The sequence below is a fragment of the Orussus abietinus genome, unplaced genomic scaffold, assembly GCF_000612105.2.
Source record: "Orussus abietinus isolate OABI.00-Male unplaced genomic scaffold, Oabi_2.0 scaffold118, whole genome shotgun sequence".
Lineage (NCBI taxonomy): Eukaryota > Metazoa > Arthropoda > Insecta > Hymenoptera > Orussidae > Orussus > Orussus abietinus.
This window is the reverse complement of record NW_019394393.1, coordinates 115,686-130,227: the sequence shown is the minus strand read 5'-3', so window position 1 is coordinate 130,227 and position 14,542 is coordinate 115,686. Positions and strand designations below refer to the sequence as shown.

At 37.6% G+C, this 14,542-nt stretch overlaps 1 protein-coding gene across 9 annotated transcripts; it reads right to left on the bottom strand.

The window, feature by feature from the left end:
- Positions 1 to 731: 731 nt before the first annotated feature.
- On the bottom strand, positions 732 to 14,473 carry LOC105704404. 9 transcript variants are annotated; one of them, XM_023432127.1, is made up of 15 exons: positions 14,229 to 14,469; positions 7,278 to 7,357; positions 6,795 to 7,207; positions 6,227 to 6,356; positions 6,009 to 6,139; positions 5,812 to 5,946; positions 5,374 to 5,538; positions 5,149 to 5,237; positions 4,887 to 5,055; positions 4,586 to 4,811; positions 3,539 to 3,700; positions 3,300 to 3,451; positions 2,135 to 2,370; positions 1,490 to 1,715; positions 1,137 to 1,387 (listed from the first exon to the last, which is right to left on the bottom strand). In XM_023432127.1, the coding sequence occupies exons 3-15, from the start codon at positions 6,850 to 6,852 to the stop codon at positions 1,137 to 1,139; spliced, it is 2,130 nt and encodes a 709-aa protein (XP_023287895.1). In that variant the 5' UTR covers positions 6,853 to 7,207; positions 7,278 to 7,357; positions 14,229 to 14,469. The 9 variants fall into 9 exon arrangements, with proteins under 9 accessions (XP_023287900.1, XP_023287899.1, XP_023287895.1 ...); XM_023432129.1 differs by having other exon boundaries at positions 14,283 to 14,469; XM_023432128.1 differs by lacking the exon at positions 14,229 to 14,469 and adding an exon at positions 8,216 to 8,470.
- Between the last annotated feature and the right edge of the window lie 69 nt (positions 14,474 to 14,542).

Sequence of the window (14,542 nt, the reverse complement as noted above, 5' to 3'; positions counted from 1 at the left end):
CACAATTCCAAATAAATGTTGCATCGAATTTATTCGAGTCGAATATTTATTCTTTGAATTATGAAAATATTTCTTTGATTCGGTGAGATTTTTTTCCTCAGCGTGGGTCAAGACTTTCGGTCGATAGTTCCTAAAAGTTTATATTGACACTAGTTAATAATGTAAAATATAAATACTTCGGAATGAGTGGTGGGTAAATGGATAAATTAAATAGACTGTATATTTTATTGTAAGACGCTAAATGAAATATCGGTGAAAAATCGATTAACAAAAGGGTCTCCTAAAAGTGGATATTGACACTAGTCAGTTTTTTAATATACAAATGTTTGTGAAAGTAACGAGTGACCGATAAAGGAATGAAATTAATTAGAAGGGACATTGTAAGGCGTAATGTTAACTACTAGTGAAATAATTTTCCAAAAGCGAGTATATTTTTAAGAACGAGTAGATTGTTGTAAATTTTGTATTAATTACCGAAGTATTGATATCAGTGTGATTGCACATAAATTCAACTACAGCGTAGATGAGTACTGATTTTATTTTAATACTGGTCAGTAGACTTAATTGTTGTACAAAAAAGTTTATACGTACTTGCCGCAGATGAACATATTCTTGTTTACATTTATATATTCCAACATATTGTCGGGAATATTTTTAACAAAGAGTTGACATTCGATTCCGAGAAGCCGATGATTACGTTATCCGACACGGAGCAATAATAACGCTTTAAATATCAGTATTTAGTGGTTTAATAAATGATATTGTAGTACAAATAAGTTTAAACTGTGTATACGTGCATTATTATAAATAAACTCAGCCAAAGATAGTTTAGCGATTAATTAGAGAAGTTTATTCTCGCGGATGTATGGTACATATAATTTGTACAAAAATTTTCAAGATACGTAATGTCGTAAATCATGTTGGAATCAATCAAAGGATGTTGACAAATATTAAATGTTTATTATCCCAGTTCGTGTGCAATCCCCGACCTCATCTCTGTCCGAGGTAATTACTCGAGTTTGTCAAATAATTATCTATATTTTTTTCCCGATGACATTTTTTTTTTTCTCATTGTAGGAAAACTGAGGCAGGGTCCTACGATTCGCTTTTCTTGTTTCTTGTATCTTGGCAGGGTTTTAGCTAATCGAAGAACTATTGTGATCGGCCCATCGGACTCTTCGGCCGATTTCAAAATTCCCGCCATGAATTCCGTAAAAATGTCTCGTCAGGATTTCCGCTCTGTCCTCCTCGGCTTGCTTTGCTATTTTTCTGTACTTCATTACCGATAATAGACAAGCAATTAGTAAAAGTATTTGGATCACTAGCCAGAAGAGAAGTAATCCCAGGACGAGGCCTGCGTCCATGCATAGAAGATTATCCAAAGTCTCTGAAAATTTGTCATTTTGCATATTTAATGTGATATTTAATAATAAAAAAAATAATAAAAAAAAAAGAAAAATGTCATCGCGTTAGTACTTTGTTAACTCACGTCCGGCAGTTATGAGCAAGGTGTCCGGAGGTTTAGTTTCCTTAGATAAAAGAGGATCCGCGGTGTTGTACTGGTCTTGAACAATTAAGAACAATTGCAGTGATAGTTCATCCACAGAATTGTTTGTAGGGGTTTGAGTTATTTCCGTTACGTTAGCGATGGTCGGTTCGGTTTGAAGAGACCGACGCTTTTTCCCGTATGAGATTGAATTATTTCCGCATATTGCCTAGAATTATAAATTACGATGTAAAATAAGTCTAGGCAGGTGAGGATGTTACGGTGAAACACCGAAACCTGGAGAATGTCGACTTTCACCGGTGAATGTTGAGAAGGTTTCACTGGTAAATGTTGACATTCACCGGTGTGTGATTGTCGACACACACTGGAGAGGGTCCGAATGTACCACGATGTAATGAAATGTTCGATCTTTCACCGACGTCTTTGGTATCTGTTGACATTCACCGGTGAAAGTCGACATTCTCCAATTTCGTTTAATTCGTGGCGATTAGTAGGTGCAGGTAAATCCCAGTTATTTCCCAGCATCCTCGGGTAAATCCGTGCAAGTCGGTTTACACCTTCATATCCATCGGCGAGTAAATTCATGATGCCATTTTTATATGCGATTATTGTTTAACATTCTCTCACCGATAGACATTTGTCCATGCAAAATCGAACGATAACGTCGAATCTCACTACCAGACTGTTTGGGAACTTAAAGGCGTTAAATCTGGCGATTAGGGAACGATTGTCCCTAGGATCTTTGTCGAGTGCTGGGAAGGTTCTAGGATTCGTTGGGCATCCTGCCTCGTCTAGTAAAAGATAGGAAGATTCCCCATTGGCACTGCTGGCGACGAGATGTCCAGCTGCGATGTCGTAAATCCCTAAAATAATCGAGTTAATCCGTAGTTTATTAAAAATTGGTATCCTTTAATTTGAGGGGATGTGAAAGTGGCGGGTCCATTGTGTATGACACTTTTCTCCTAATGTTATGTACCGAGTCTCTTGGAATTTTTTTAAGCAATCATGAAGGCCTTAAGGTGAAGTGAAACATCCTTCAAATCAGTCGATTCGAACACTTTTTTTTAAGGGTATTAGACCAAACTGCCCGAAACTTTGACACATCACTCCTGATCATCTAAGAATTGTCCTGACAGGTTCAAAATTTGGATTTTTGGAAAAAATTTGTTAACTGTAATCAAATTAGTCGATTCGAATACAACACTTTTTTTTTTAAGGGTATTAGACCAAACTGTCCGAAACTTTGACACGTTACTCTTGATCATCTAAAAATTGTCCTGACACATTCAAAATTTGGATTTTTGAAAAAATGTTTTAACTGTAATCAAATTAGTCGATTCGAATACAACACTTTTTTTTTAAAGGTATTAGATCAAACTGTCCGAAACTTTGACACGTCACTCTTGATCATCTAAAAATTGTCCTGACACATTCAAAATTTGGATTTTTCGAACAATTTTTTTAACTCAGCCCAGACCAGTACCAAAATGGCGTCGCTCTCATATTTCGATCGATATACAATTATCGAAGGCTCTGATGTGAGAATCGAAAGGGTCAGGACAATTTTACGAGAATTTAGAACACTCTGGTAATCGATAAACTCGCATTTGAACGGGATAAAGGCAAAAAAAAGTGTTAGGAAAATCTTCTCTATCGACGTCGATCAAGTTCCTCGACGTGTTTCACTTCACCTTAAGGGAGGTCTGGTAGTTTGTAGAAAAAGCTTCATGCCACTTTCACGTCGCCTCAAAGCACCACAAAGCATGGGGTAATTATATTAATGGTAATTTACCATTGGCTGGGGTAATTTGAATTTTTAGCATCAACTTATCCCCCACTCGAGTGTATGTAGCATCCTTCATGTCGTTGTCGAGAATTCTCATGGTAATTATGGGAGCTTCCGACGAAGCATTTTTAATTGAGGTTATGGTCGGGATACCTGCGCTGGTTAGAGAATCAAAAGACATACAAAATGCGGAATAATTGAATCCTTATTTAATTTTAGTCTGGTTGATGCGACAAAGAACTCACTTGGGGTCCAGAAAAGAGATACTGGATTGAACTGTTACGTTTCTTGGCTCCGGTAATTCGCCTTCCCCTAATCGACATCCTACTCTGATTGCTTGATCTCCCAATCTTTGGATAATCGGGTTGAATTGAATTACGATCGTTGACCATACCATTGTATGAGTTCTGGAAATGGAATGAAAAAATTGAAGTGATCTTCCATCCTGCGGAAATTATTGTTGCCCATAATTACCGATTATTCCGGTCCACGGAAACCCTATCCTAACCGGGCTTTTTCCATTCTAACAATATCCTAACCTGTCCCAGACGAATAAAACCCTATCCTAACCGGGCTTTTTACATTCTAACATAACCCTATCCTAACCGGGTTTTCTCCTTTCGAACATTATCCTAACATGTCCCAGACGAATAAAACCCTATCCTAACAGGGTTTTCTCCATTCGAACATTTCCCAGACGAAGAAATCCCTAATCTAACCGGGCTTTTTCCATTCTAACCATATCCTTACCTGCCCCAGACGAATAAAACCCTATCCTAACCGGGCTTCTCCATTCTATCATTATCTTCACATGTCCCAGACGAAGAGAACCCTATCCTAACCGGGCTTCTCCATTCTAACCATATCCTAACCTGTCCCAGATGAATAAAACCCTATCCTAACCGGGCTTCTCCATTCTACCTGTCCCAGACGAATAAAACCCTATCCTATCCGGGCTTTCTCCATTCCAACATTATCCTAACCTGTCCCTAACCTGTCCCAGACGAATAAAACCCTATCCTAACCGGGCTTTTTACATTCTAACCTGTCCTAGATGAATAAAACCCTATCCTAACCGGGCTTTTTCCATTCTAACCCTATCCTTACCTGTCCTAGACGAATAAAACCCTATCCTAACCGGGCTTTTTCCATTCTAACCCTATCCTAACCTGTCCCAGACGAATATAACCCTATCCTAACCGGGCTTTTTCCATTCTAGCGAGTTCTGGAAATGCAATGAAAAAATTGAAGTGATTTTCCACCCTGCGGAAATTATTGTTGCGCATAATTACCGATTATTCCGGTCCACGGAAAACGCAGGAATCAGGCCGCAATTGATATTTCGATTTGATGACAAGTCTTCCTTTTTTGGCAGAGGAAGAATCAGAGTGGTGGAATTTCTTCCGTTTCCATGGGTGCCGCAAGTTTCACCCCATCCGTTTACGTAAATCCGACCCCAGAAAGGTTCTATGGTGGTCAGTTCCAATTTCATACTCGAATCGTTACATTTCACCTTCACTGAAGTGAAATTCCCAGTTTAATTATTCCATTGTTAGGGTCGGGGGTTAGGAAAAGAGGATCTTTAGTTCATACAATCCAAACAGGGTTCACGTTCCTTGTATATGGCGTTTGCTTGATTCACTAATGAGCTCACACCAGCACTTATGGTGTCTTCGGCATGTAGAAGACATGTCGTCTTGTTCAAAATCGTGTACCCCCTGCAGACGAAGCCATCACTGCCCAAATTGCACCTCTCTTCGCACTACGTAATTGTAATTGCATTATTAAATTTATTATCGGAAATTACGCGGTATAAATTATTGCAACACTTGATTTCAATTAAGGGAAAGTTCACCTGTTTGGCATCGAGACCTTGTAATTTGACATCCGAGTATGGTATTGTCATGTTTCGAAATTCTGCATATGAACAGTAATCATTTGTTGCTGAGAAAAAAAAGAAAAAAAATGTTTCATGAGTAAAGAGGTTGAAAATCACATTATAACTATATATACCAAATGTGTATGAATTTCATGAGTATTTTTAATAATGTAAGCATAATTCATTAATTAGAATACGTACAAATGTTGTGGCACTGATTCTGCAAGTACTCGTCTCTGTACATCGAAGCTCTGTACGCTTGCGGTCTTATTCCTCTTTCAACAGTTGACAATGCACATTTTCCTCGACTGTCGCCAATCCAGAGATCGTGACTCGTGCGAAATTGTGCAGATTTGCAGCGATCTCCTGAAATAATTAATTATTAATCATATTAATTATTAATAATATGAAACTTTTCTCCTGGGTGTACTAAGTCGTTTTGTGTGACATCTCGCGAGTGTCAAGACCTTAATTCACGTGGTAATATTTTAAACAATTCTGTACATTTAATTCGGAGATCTGTCGTATATGCTTGACTCTTGAAATTTATTATCGGACTCATAAAATTTATTATCGGACTCATAAAATTTATTATCGGATTTACTTTCACATCATCGTAAGGTTAAAGTCCTGGCTCACCCTCTTCTATGCACTTTTCGTAGCACTGTCGTCTTGTCATAATTTGTGGCATCCACTCTGTAGATGTGTCAATCAAAATTGCTCCCAACGTCCTCTCGACTTGCCACAATCTTGAATGACTGCAAATCGGCGGAACTGTATAAAAATAAAATTGCATTAAAATGTTACGTTTTTGTCATTAGGATTTCTTCGCTTACCTTTAAGGCAGATTATGTGGTAAAATGTTATGTTAGCTTCTGGGACGAATTCCTCGCTATTTGGAACAATGCTGAAGCAGCCGCTTCTTTTCAGATCGATTATAAATGCCGAGCAATTTGTGCTTTTACATCTGGAAATTTATTTTATTTTATTTTTTAATATTTGGAGGATATTTCGGGGAATTAAATTTACAATGCACATTTATTTCGCGACTTACTTTCTGAAGCACGTACTAACAATCCCTTGGGAATCCATTCCACTGTGTAGAATTTCACTCGAATTTATTGATTCTGGCCTCATTCCGCTCACTTTTTCCCACGCTTTGTCTCGACAATTTTGACACCATCCTGAAATTAATTTTTAACGCGTTTTTTTATTTTTTTATTACAATGCTTATTTCCTATTTATTCCTCGCTGAATATTGCTTATTTTTATTTTTCATTACGACGACGCTGGAATTATGATTTAGAAAATCGAGGCGACACTAAAAATAGTATTTCTTGGAGGATTAGTCGGATACAATTACTTGTCGTCCTTGTTTGTAGTTGACTCATCCTTTCGGATTGCAATTATCGCGTCGTATATGCACAAAAGAATTTATTTCCCCGACTTCTGGTTGTTAAAGTGCTTTTTTAAATTCAGGGTACAAGATAATAGCAAGCCTTGAGATGTTTAAGAGATAAACGTTAATAATGTTTCCATGTTTAATGGCAATTTTCACTTGAACTTATTTTTAGAAGTGCAAGAAGTGTCGCAAAAAACATTTTTCGCTCGAGTATAATTACCTGGATGGATAATGTTGCCGAGGAAAATTGTTCCAATGAAACAAATGACTTTCCACATTTTTGTATGTAGATTCCGGGTCGGTCCGAAATATCTTTTTGGATTTTGGAAATGCAATTTGGGGTCACTTTTCCTTCTTTGTGGTTTTATGTCTCACCATATTAAGGCACGTTAATTCGTTTCTCAAGTGTCGTATAACATGGATCGATTTAAAGTCGACCAGATTCTCGTTTTCAATTAACATCTCGCAGTTAGATGATTCCGCAATTGTGTAAATAATTCCTCAGAAGCCATTTATTCGCCCTCGAAAATGTACTTGTCGATGTACATTAACTCGAGTCTTGAAAAGATCTCTCATCGAAGTTTAAAATTGCGGCTTGAAGAGCATCAGATTTTCTGTGAATAATTCCTCCACCTGAAAAAAATTACGATTGGATTAATTGTTTGTTTATAATTGAACTTCGCGAATGTACTTGTCGATGTACATTAACTCGAGTCTTGGAAAGATCTCTCATTGAAGTTTAAAATTGCGGAGCATCAGATTTTCTGTGAGTAATTCCTCCACCTGAAAAAAATTACGATTGAATTAATTGTTTATTTATAATTCCATGTTTATATCCTGAATTTTTGTCATTTTAACTGTTTGTTAAACGCGTTCTTGTCATATTTCTGGTTAAAAGTGTCAGAGAAAAAACGTCACGTTCTGCCTTGACAAATCCCCATTGTAATGGTAATTCTAATTACGGCACTAGTAAACGTCCACATTGTAGATAACCCTTTTTCCACGTATTAATATTTTAAGTGGTCTGCACTTTCTGAGGAAGATAATAGAAGAGACATCCGCGTTCTCTTGACAAATCTACATTCTACTTTTACCTGAAAATATGCAACGATTTCATTTTTTTTTTTTTTTCAGGAAGAGCAAAAGTCAAAGCATGAAAGTAGAAAGTCGAGTTTAGTTTTTCGAAAGGAAATTTCAGATTCATTTTTCATAATCGATTTTTCGTTTGAGTTGAAGTTAACGCATAAAGGATATGGGAATAGTATTTGTTTAGCACCGTTTAAGTACGCGTTTTTTTTATGCGACGTTTAATTTAGACACTCGTTTACCTAAAAATAATTTAATTTGATGACAGGTGCGTATTCTGTGCGAAATAAAAAAATCGACAAATCCACATTCTACTTTTACCTGAAAATATGCAACGATTTCATTTTTTTTTTTTTTTCAGGAAGAGCAAAAGTCAAAGCATGAAAGTAGAAAGTCGAGTTTAGTTTTTCGAAAGGAAATTTCAGATTCATTTTTCATAATCGATTTTTCGTTTGAGTTGAAGTTAACGCATAAAGGATATGGGAATAGTATTTGTTTAGCACCGTTTAAGTACGCGTTTTTTTTATGCGACGTTTAATTTAGACACTCGTTTACCTAAAAATAATTTAATTTGATGACAGGTGCGTATTATGTGCGGATTAAAAAATCGTCGAACGCGAACCGGAGTCACCTATGAGGTGCGGACCAACTGACAGAACGGGATGTGAGCAAAACTCTATATATCTGACTGCATTGTCGTAAAACAGACAAGCCACGTACGGGCATACCCACAGACACATGTAAGAACATATGCACAAACACATGGAAGACATACGCACGACCGCCACGCACTCACATTTGTCATTTCGTTGACACGAATCCAAAGTCGTGCGTAAGAACGATTGTCTGTTATGTTACATCTATACAAACAGCAGTTTGTATGCTAACAGAAAAAATGTTTATAGGGCACTAAACGAAAATTCGGTTAATGTTAATTAGTTATGATTAATGAGAAAGTCCGATTAACGTGAGCAGAAAATTCTGATAACCGAAATCTGTTGGAATATGGTCGCGAAATTATCTGTTATGTTACATCTATACAAACAGCAGTTTGTATGGTAACAGGAAAAATGTTTATAGGGCACTAAACAAAAATTCGGTTAATGTTAAATAGTTATGATTAATGAAAAAGTCCGATTTCACATTTGTCATTTCGTTGACACGAATCCAAAGTCGTGCGTAAAAACGACTTCGAACTATTGTCTGTTATGTTACATCTATACAAAGAGCAGTTTGTATGCTAACAGAAAAAATTTGTATAGGGCACTAAACATAAATTCGGTTAATGTTAACTAGTTATGATTAATGAAAAAGTCTGATTAACGTTACCAAAAAATTCTGATAACCGAAATCTGTTGGAATATGGTCGCGAAATTGTCTGTTATGTTACATCTATACAAACAGCAGTTTGTATGCCAACAGAAAAAATGTTTATAGGGCACTAAACAAAAATTCGGTTAATGTTAACTAGTTATGATTAATGAAAAAGTCCGATTAACGTTACCAAAAAATTCTGATAACCGAAATCTGTTGAAATATGGTCGCGAGATATTGTTTTCGCGGGAGGTATGAACATGATTTATTTATAATTAACCACCGTCAACTCAGACATTGCCTGTAATCGATAATTAGAAAAAGGTGAGGCCTTCTACCAGGAAATTGCGAAACGTTTCCTTGAACTCTGGGAAGTCGATGAGAAGCTGCAGACCTTTTTTTTCCTTTTTTTTTTCTGCATTGCGCAAGCGTTACTTGAGGATTTCTAAACGATAATTGTATATTTAACGTTTACTAAATATAACTCGGTTTGATAAATATAGGTGCATGTACTTGTACTTATATTTAAAGATCTTTTAGAAGTGCACGGATGATTATGTGTGTCAATGGGAATTCAAGGCTGTCGATTTCACGGATTGTTGAAGAGGAGCGGAAATTATGAGGACAGAAAAGTAATGACATATTTTCAATACCGGAGTAATGATACATTTTCAATGGGGCTTTATGAGTGTCTTAGGGTCTGGGCACGTGAAAGCAAATTGCAGATTGCAAAACCGACGACTTCGATATCGGCGTTATTACCCTTGGGTTGATTTCTTAATTCACTTTCCTTTGTCGCAATTTGTTACGGTCGGATGTAATTTGTTAAAATTAATTATATATTTTTTAATTAATTATATAATAAAAAATTAACCGCGTCTTCGGTCTGAAAGGGATTTTCTGACACGGTTAATCCTCGTCCTATTTTGTTGACCGTTTTAACGTATACCGAATTTTAGCTCGAGGCTGATAACGAGTCTTCACTTATCAGACTTGGGCGAGAACAATGCTAATAAGTTGCACAGCTTTGTGAAGCTCACGTTCGTGGGGGTCGTTATGCAATTTTTTATTCCCTCAGTTTTCGGAACAATTGCACAAATCCGTCGAGAAAGTGCTGCAATCTATCCGGGTCAATGTGCAGCAAAATGTGGCAAGGTATTGAGCAAGGAAAAGTGGAGACTGATAAGAAATGCGGGAGTTCTATCGCGCATTGTAAATTCCACAGATAGAAATTCATTTGTCCTCTAATAATAACACTAATTACGTATGAAATTTTCTTCCCTATCAATGCAGCATATGCAATTTGATGTCGATTCGCAAACAGTCATTCCCACCCCGAAAAAATGTGGAAATTTTCAAAATTGACAGAGAAGCAGGCCCCAAAATTCAAAAAGAAAATTCCCAAATCAAGTAAATAGTTGCCCATGGTTTGCCTTGACATTCCGATGCACTCTGCGCTTATCACAATTGCATGTGCACAAAAAATGTGGAAATTTTCAAAATTGACAGAGAAGCAGGCCTCAAAATTCAAAAAGAAAATTCCCAAATCAAGTAAATAGTTGCCCATGGTTCGCCTTGACATTTCGATGCATTCTGCGCTTATCACAATTGCATCCGTGCAAAAAATCTGCACAAAAAATGTGGAAATTTTCAAAATTGACAGAGAAGCAGGCTTCAAAATTCAAAAAGAAAATTCCGAAATCAAGTAAATAGTACCTCATGGTTAGCCTTGACATTCCGATGCACTCTGCGCTTATCACAATTGCATCTGTACAAAAAATGTGGAAATTTTCAAAATTGACAGGGAAGCAGGCCTCAAAATTAAAAAGAAAATTCCCAAATCAAGTAAATAGTTGCCCATGGTTCGCCTTGACATTCCGATGCACTTAGCACTTATCACAATTGCATCTGTACAAAAAATGTGGAAATTTTCAAAATTGACAGCGAAGCAGGCCCCAAAATTGAAAAAGAAAATTCCGAAATCAAGGAAATAGTTCCCCATGGTTAGCCCTGACATTTCGATGCACTCTGCGCTTATCACAATTGCATCCGTGCAAAAAATCTGCACAAAAAATGTGGAAATTTTCAAAATTGACAGAGAAGCAGGCCTCAAAATTAAAAAGAAAATTCCCAAATCAAGTAAATAGTTGCCCATGGTTCGCCTTGACATTCCGATGCACTCTGCGCTTATCACAATTGCATCTGTGCAACGTAATACCGAGTTCCGAGGTAAATGCAGGAACCGTGACACGGTGCACCGATTAGAGTTATGATGCCTTGAAACAAGTACAACTCCGATGTTCAAGATTCAAGGTTATGCGAACGTTAACGCGTTATCGGGTATCTTTGCTCGTTATCGGAGGGGATGCGATTAATCGATGCATGCCGAGTGCAGCGATGCGTCGACAAAGAAGCATCGAGTAACAAAAGCTGTTCCACATCTTTCGCGGTAATCGCGAATCCTGGAAGGTCTTCGAACCTCGGTAGGAAAATGAGGTTAGGATGTTCTAACGCGACATTGAGGCTTATCAGCTCTAGATAACTCCATTTGCATGACAAAATGGTGTGGCACCGTGCATCGCCGTTATGGTATCTAACGAGAATCTAGAATCCCTGGAACTATTGCGTCCTTGTCGTTACGTAAAACGAGTTGTTTGCATCGACGTTTGATAATTCATGACCAGTTATCAATGGCGATTTTCCTTCTTTAAACAGATATTGATCGAAATATGAGAGCTCGACGCCATTTTGGTTCTGGGCTGTTAAAAAATTAAAAGAAAAAATCCAAATGTTGAATGTGTCAGGACAATTCCTAGATGATCAAGAGTGATGCGTCAAAGTTTCGGACAGTTTGGTCTAATACCCTTAAAAAAAAGTGTTGTATTCGAATCGACTAATTTGATTACAGTTAAAAAATTTTTTCCAAAAATCCAAATTTTAAATGTGTCAGGACAATTCTTAGATGATCAGGCGTGATGCGTCAAAGTTTCGGACAGTTTGCTCTAATACCCTTAAAAAAAAGTGTGGTATTCGAATCGACTAATTTGATTACAGTTAAACAATTTTTTCCAAAAATCCAAATTTTGAATGTGTCAGGACAATTCCTAGATGATCAGGAGTGATGTGTCAAAGTTTCGGACAGTTTGCCTTAAAAAAAAGTGTGGTATTCGAATCGACTAATTTGATTACAGTTAAACAATTTTTTCCAAAAATCCAAATTTTGAATGTGTCAGGACAATTCCTAGATGATCAGGAGTGATGTGTCAAAGTTTCGGACAGTTTGCTCTAATACCCTTAAAAAAAAGTGTGGTATTCGAATCGACTAATTTGATTACAGTTAAAAAATTAAAAAAAAAAATCAAAATTTTGAATGCGTCAGGACAATGCTTAGATGATCAGGCGTGATGCGTCAAAGTTTCGGACAGTTTGGTCTAATACCCTTAAAAAAAAGTGTGGTATTCGAATCGACTAATTTGATTACAGTTAAACAATTTTTCTCAAAAATCCAAATTTTGAATGCGCCAGGACAATTCTTAGATGATCAGGCGTGATGCGTCAAAGTTTCGGACAGTTTGGTCTAATACCCTTAAAAAAAAGTGTTGTATTCGAATCGACTAATTTGATTACAGTTAAAAAATTGTTTCCAAAAATCCAAATTTTAAATGTGTCAGGACAATTCTTAGATGATCAGGAGTGACGCGTCAAAGTTTCGGACAGTTTGGTCTAATATCCTTAAAAAAAAGTGTTGTATTCGAATCGACTGATTTGAAGGGGGTTTCACTTCACCTTAAGGGGACGCGAAAGTGTCGTCAAAGCTCTCTTTTACGAAACTGGGTGTGCCGAATAGTTTGAAACTTTACAACGTGAATATGGAGGATAGGAGGAAGGTCCTTACCCTCGTGAAATTTCAATTTTTCTCAGATTTGTTGGATGATTTTTGAAATGCGTCGACATCGTTAAACTGTCGATTAGCGGGTGCTTTCACGGTTTGTCGAATCAATTCACTTGCAATTTCCTGTCCAGTCTTCATGAGTTCGTTCGTCCGCGCTTTGCACGGGCCAGTGACTCCGACATGGAGGATCGAGTCCATTTTGTAAAATCGATCGATCAACGAGCCGTTTCATGTCGATACCGTGGGATAGTAGCAGAAATCGAAGTACATCTTCAAATTGAAATCAGGTGGAGGATCGCTCATGGGCAGGGTCGCGCGATCGCGTCCCATGCTACCCTTCGGTGACTTTTTCAGCCGGTTTTCCGGCTGCCCAGCCTCCGGTGAATTTTTTTCCCAACCGCGACCACCGTAGCTCGACGGAGAAGGTTTTTCTCTTTAAATTGAGCCCTCGAGCGAGTGGTTGGGATTTTTTTCAGAGGAGATACAGGGGTTCGAAGCATCGGTTCGCTTGGCAAGTGCGTTAGTCGTCTTCATCCCCCATAAGGGGTTGTACAGGATCCTGCGATCCTGCGATCCTGCTCGTGAACAATCCCCCAACTCATTTCTGATAGTAGTCGATGTCAAGTTAGGTCTTTAGAAATAAAAGGAGTAATAACTAGAATAGCGTTAGCCGTCTTCATCCCCTATAAGGGGTTGCACAGGATCCTGCGATCCTGCGATCCTGCGATCCTGCGATCTTGCGATCCTGCTCGTGAACAATTTCCCAACTCATTTCTGATAGTAGTCGATGTCAAGTTAGGTCTTTAGAAATAAAAGGAGTAATAACTAGGATTTTCTTTTCATCGTTAAGGTGAAGTGAAACCCCCTTCAAATTTTAGTCGATTCGAAAACAACACATTTTTTTAAGGGTATTAGAGCAAACTGTCCGAAACTTTGACACGTCACAACTGATCATCTAAGAATTGTCCTGACACATTCAAAATTTGGATTTTTTTAAAAATTTTTTAACTGTAATCAAATTAGTCGATTCGAATACAACACTTTTTTTTAAGGGTACTAGACCTTTGACACATCACTCCTGATCATCTAAGAATTGTCCTGACACATTTAAAATTTGGATTTTTTGAAAAAATTTTTTAATAGTATTTTATAGTAGTCGATGTCAAGTTAGGGCTTTAGAAATAAAAGGAGTAACAACTAGAATTTTCTTTTCATCGTTAAGGTGGAGTGAAACACGTCGAGGAACTTGGTCAACGTCGATGAAGAAGATTTTTCTAAATGCCTACGTTGCCGACGTTTGTTTTTATATTGACAGCTATATCGAATTATATTGGGACTGATTTGAAGGGGGTTTCACTTCACCTTAAATGGCCCAGCGGTGGAAATTCCAGCGATGTGACAAGTTGGCTCACTCACGAATGAAGAAAAGGTGGCGGTTACCGATGTCGTAATGCACTATTTAACGAGTAATTGCGTAGTCGGTAGAGGACGAACACTTGCTAAGCACCGTTGAAAGTGAATACGAGATGCTCGAGTCAAGACACCGTTTGTCTCGTTGCTTATGAAGAACTGTCGAGAGATTTCTCTAGAGATGACAAACGCTCGTTAAGATTACTCACCTGAGGTAACGAGTTATCGCGTCATAACCGAGTGTCACCACGATGAGCAAAGTACTC

Bases quoted from the DNA above. Each gene is read 5' to 3' on its own strand.
- LOC105704404 (XM_023432127.1), bottom strand. From the start codon at position 6,852: ATGTGGAAAGTCATTTGTTTCATTGGAACAATTTTCCTCGGCAACATT. The intron at 6,357-6,794 runs GTAATTATACTC...AATTAATTTCAG, and splicing joins CGGCAACATTATCCATCCAG to GATGGTGTCAAAATTGTCGA. The intron at 4,812-4,886 runs GTATGAACTAAA...ATTTCACTTCAG, and splicing joins ACGTGAACCCTGTTTGGATT to TGAAGGTGAAATGTAACGAT.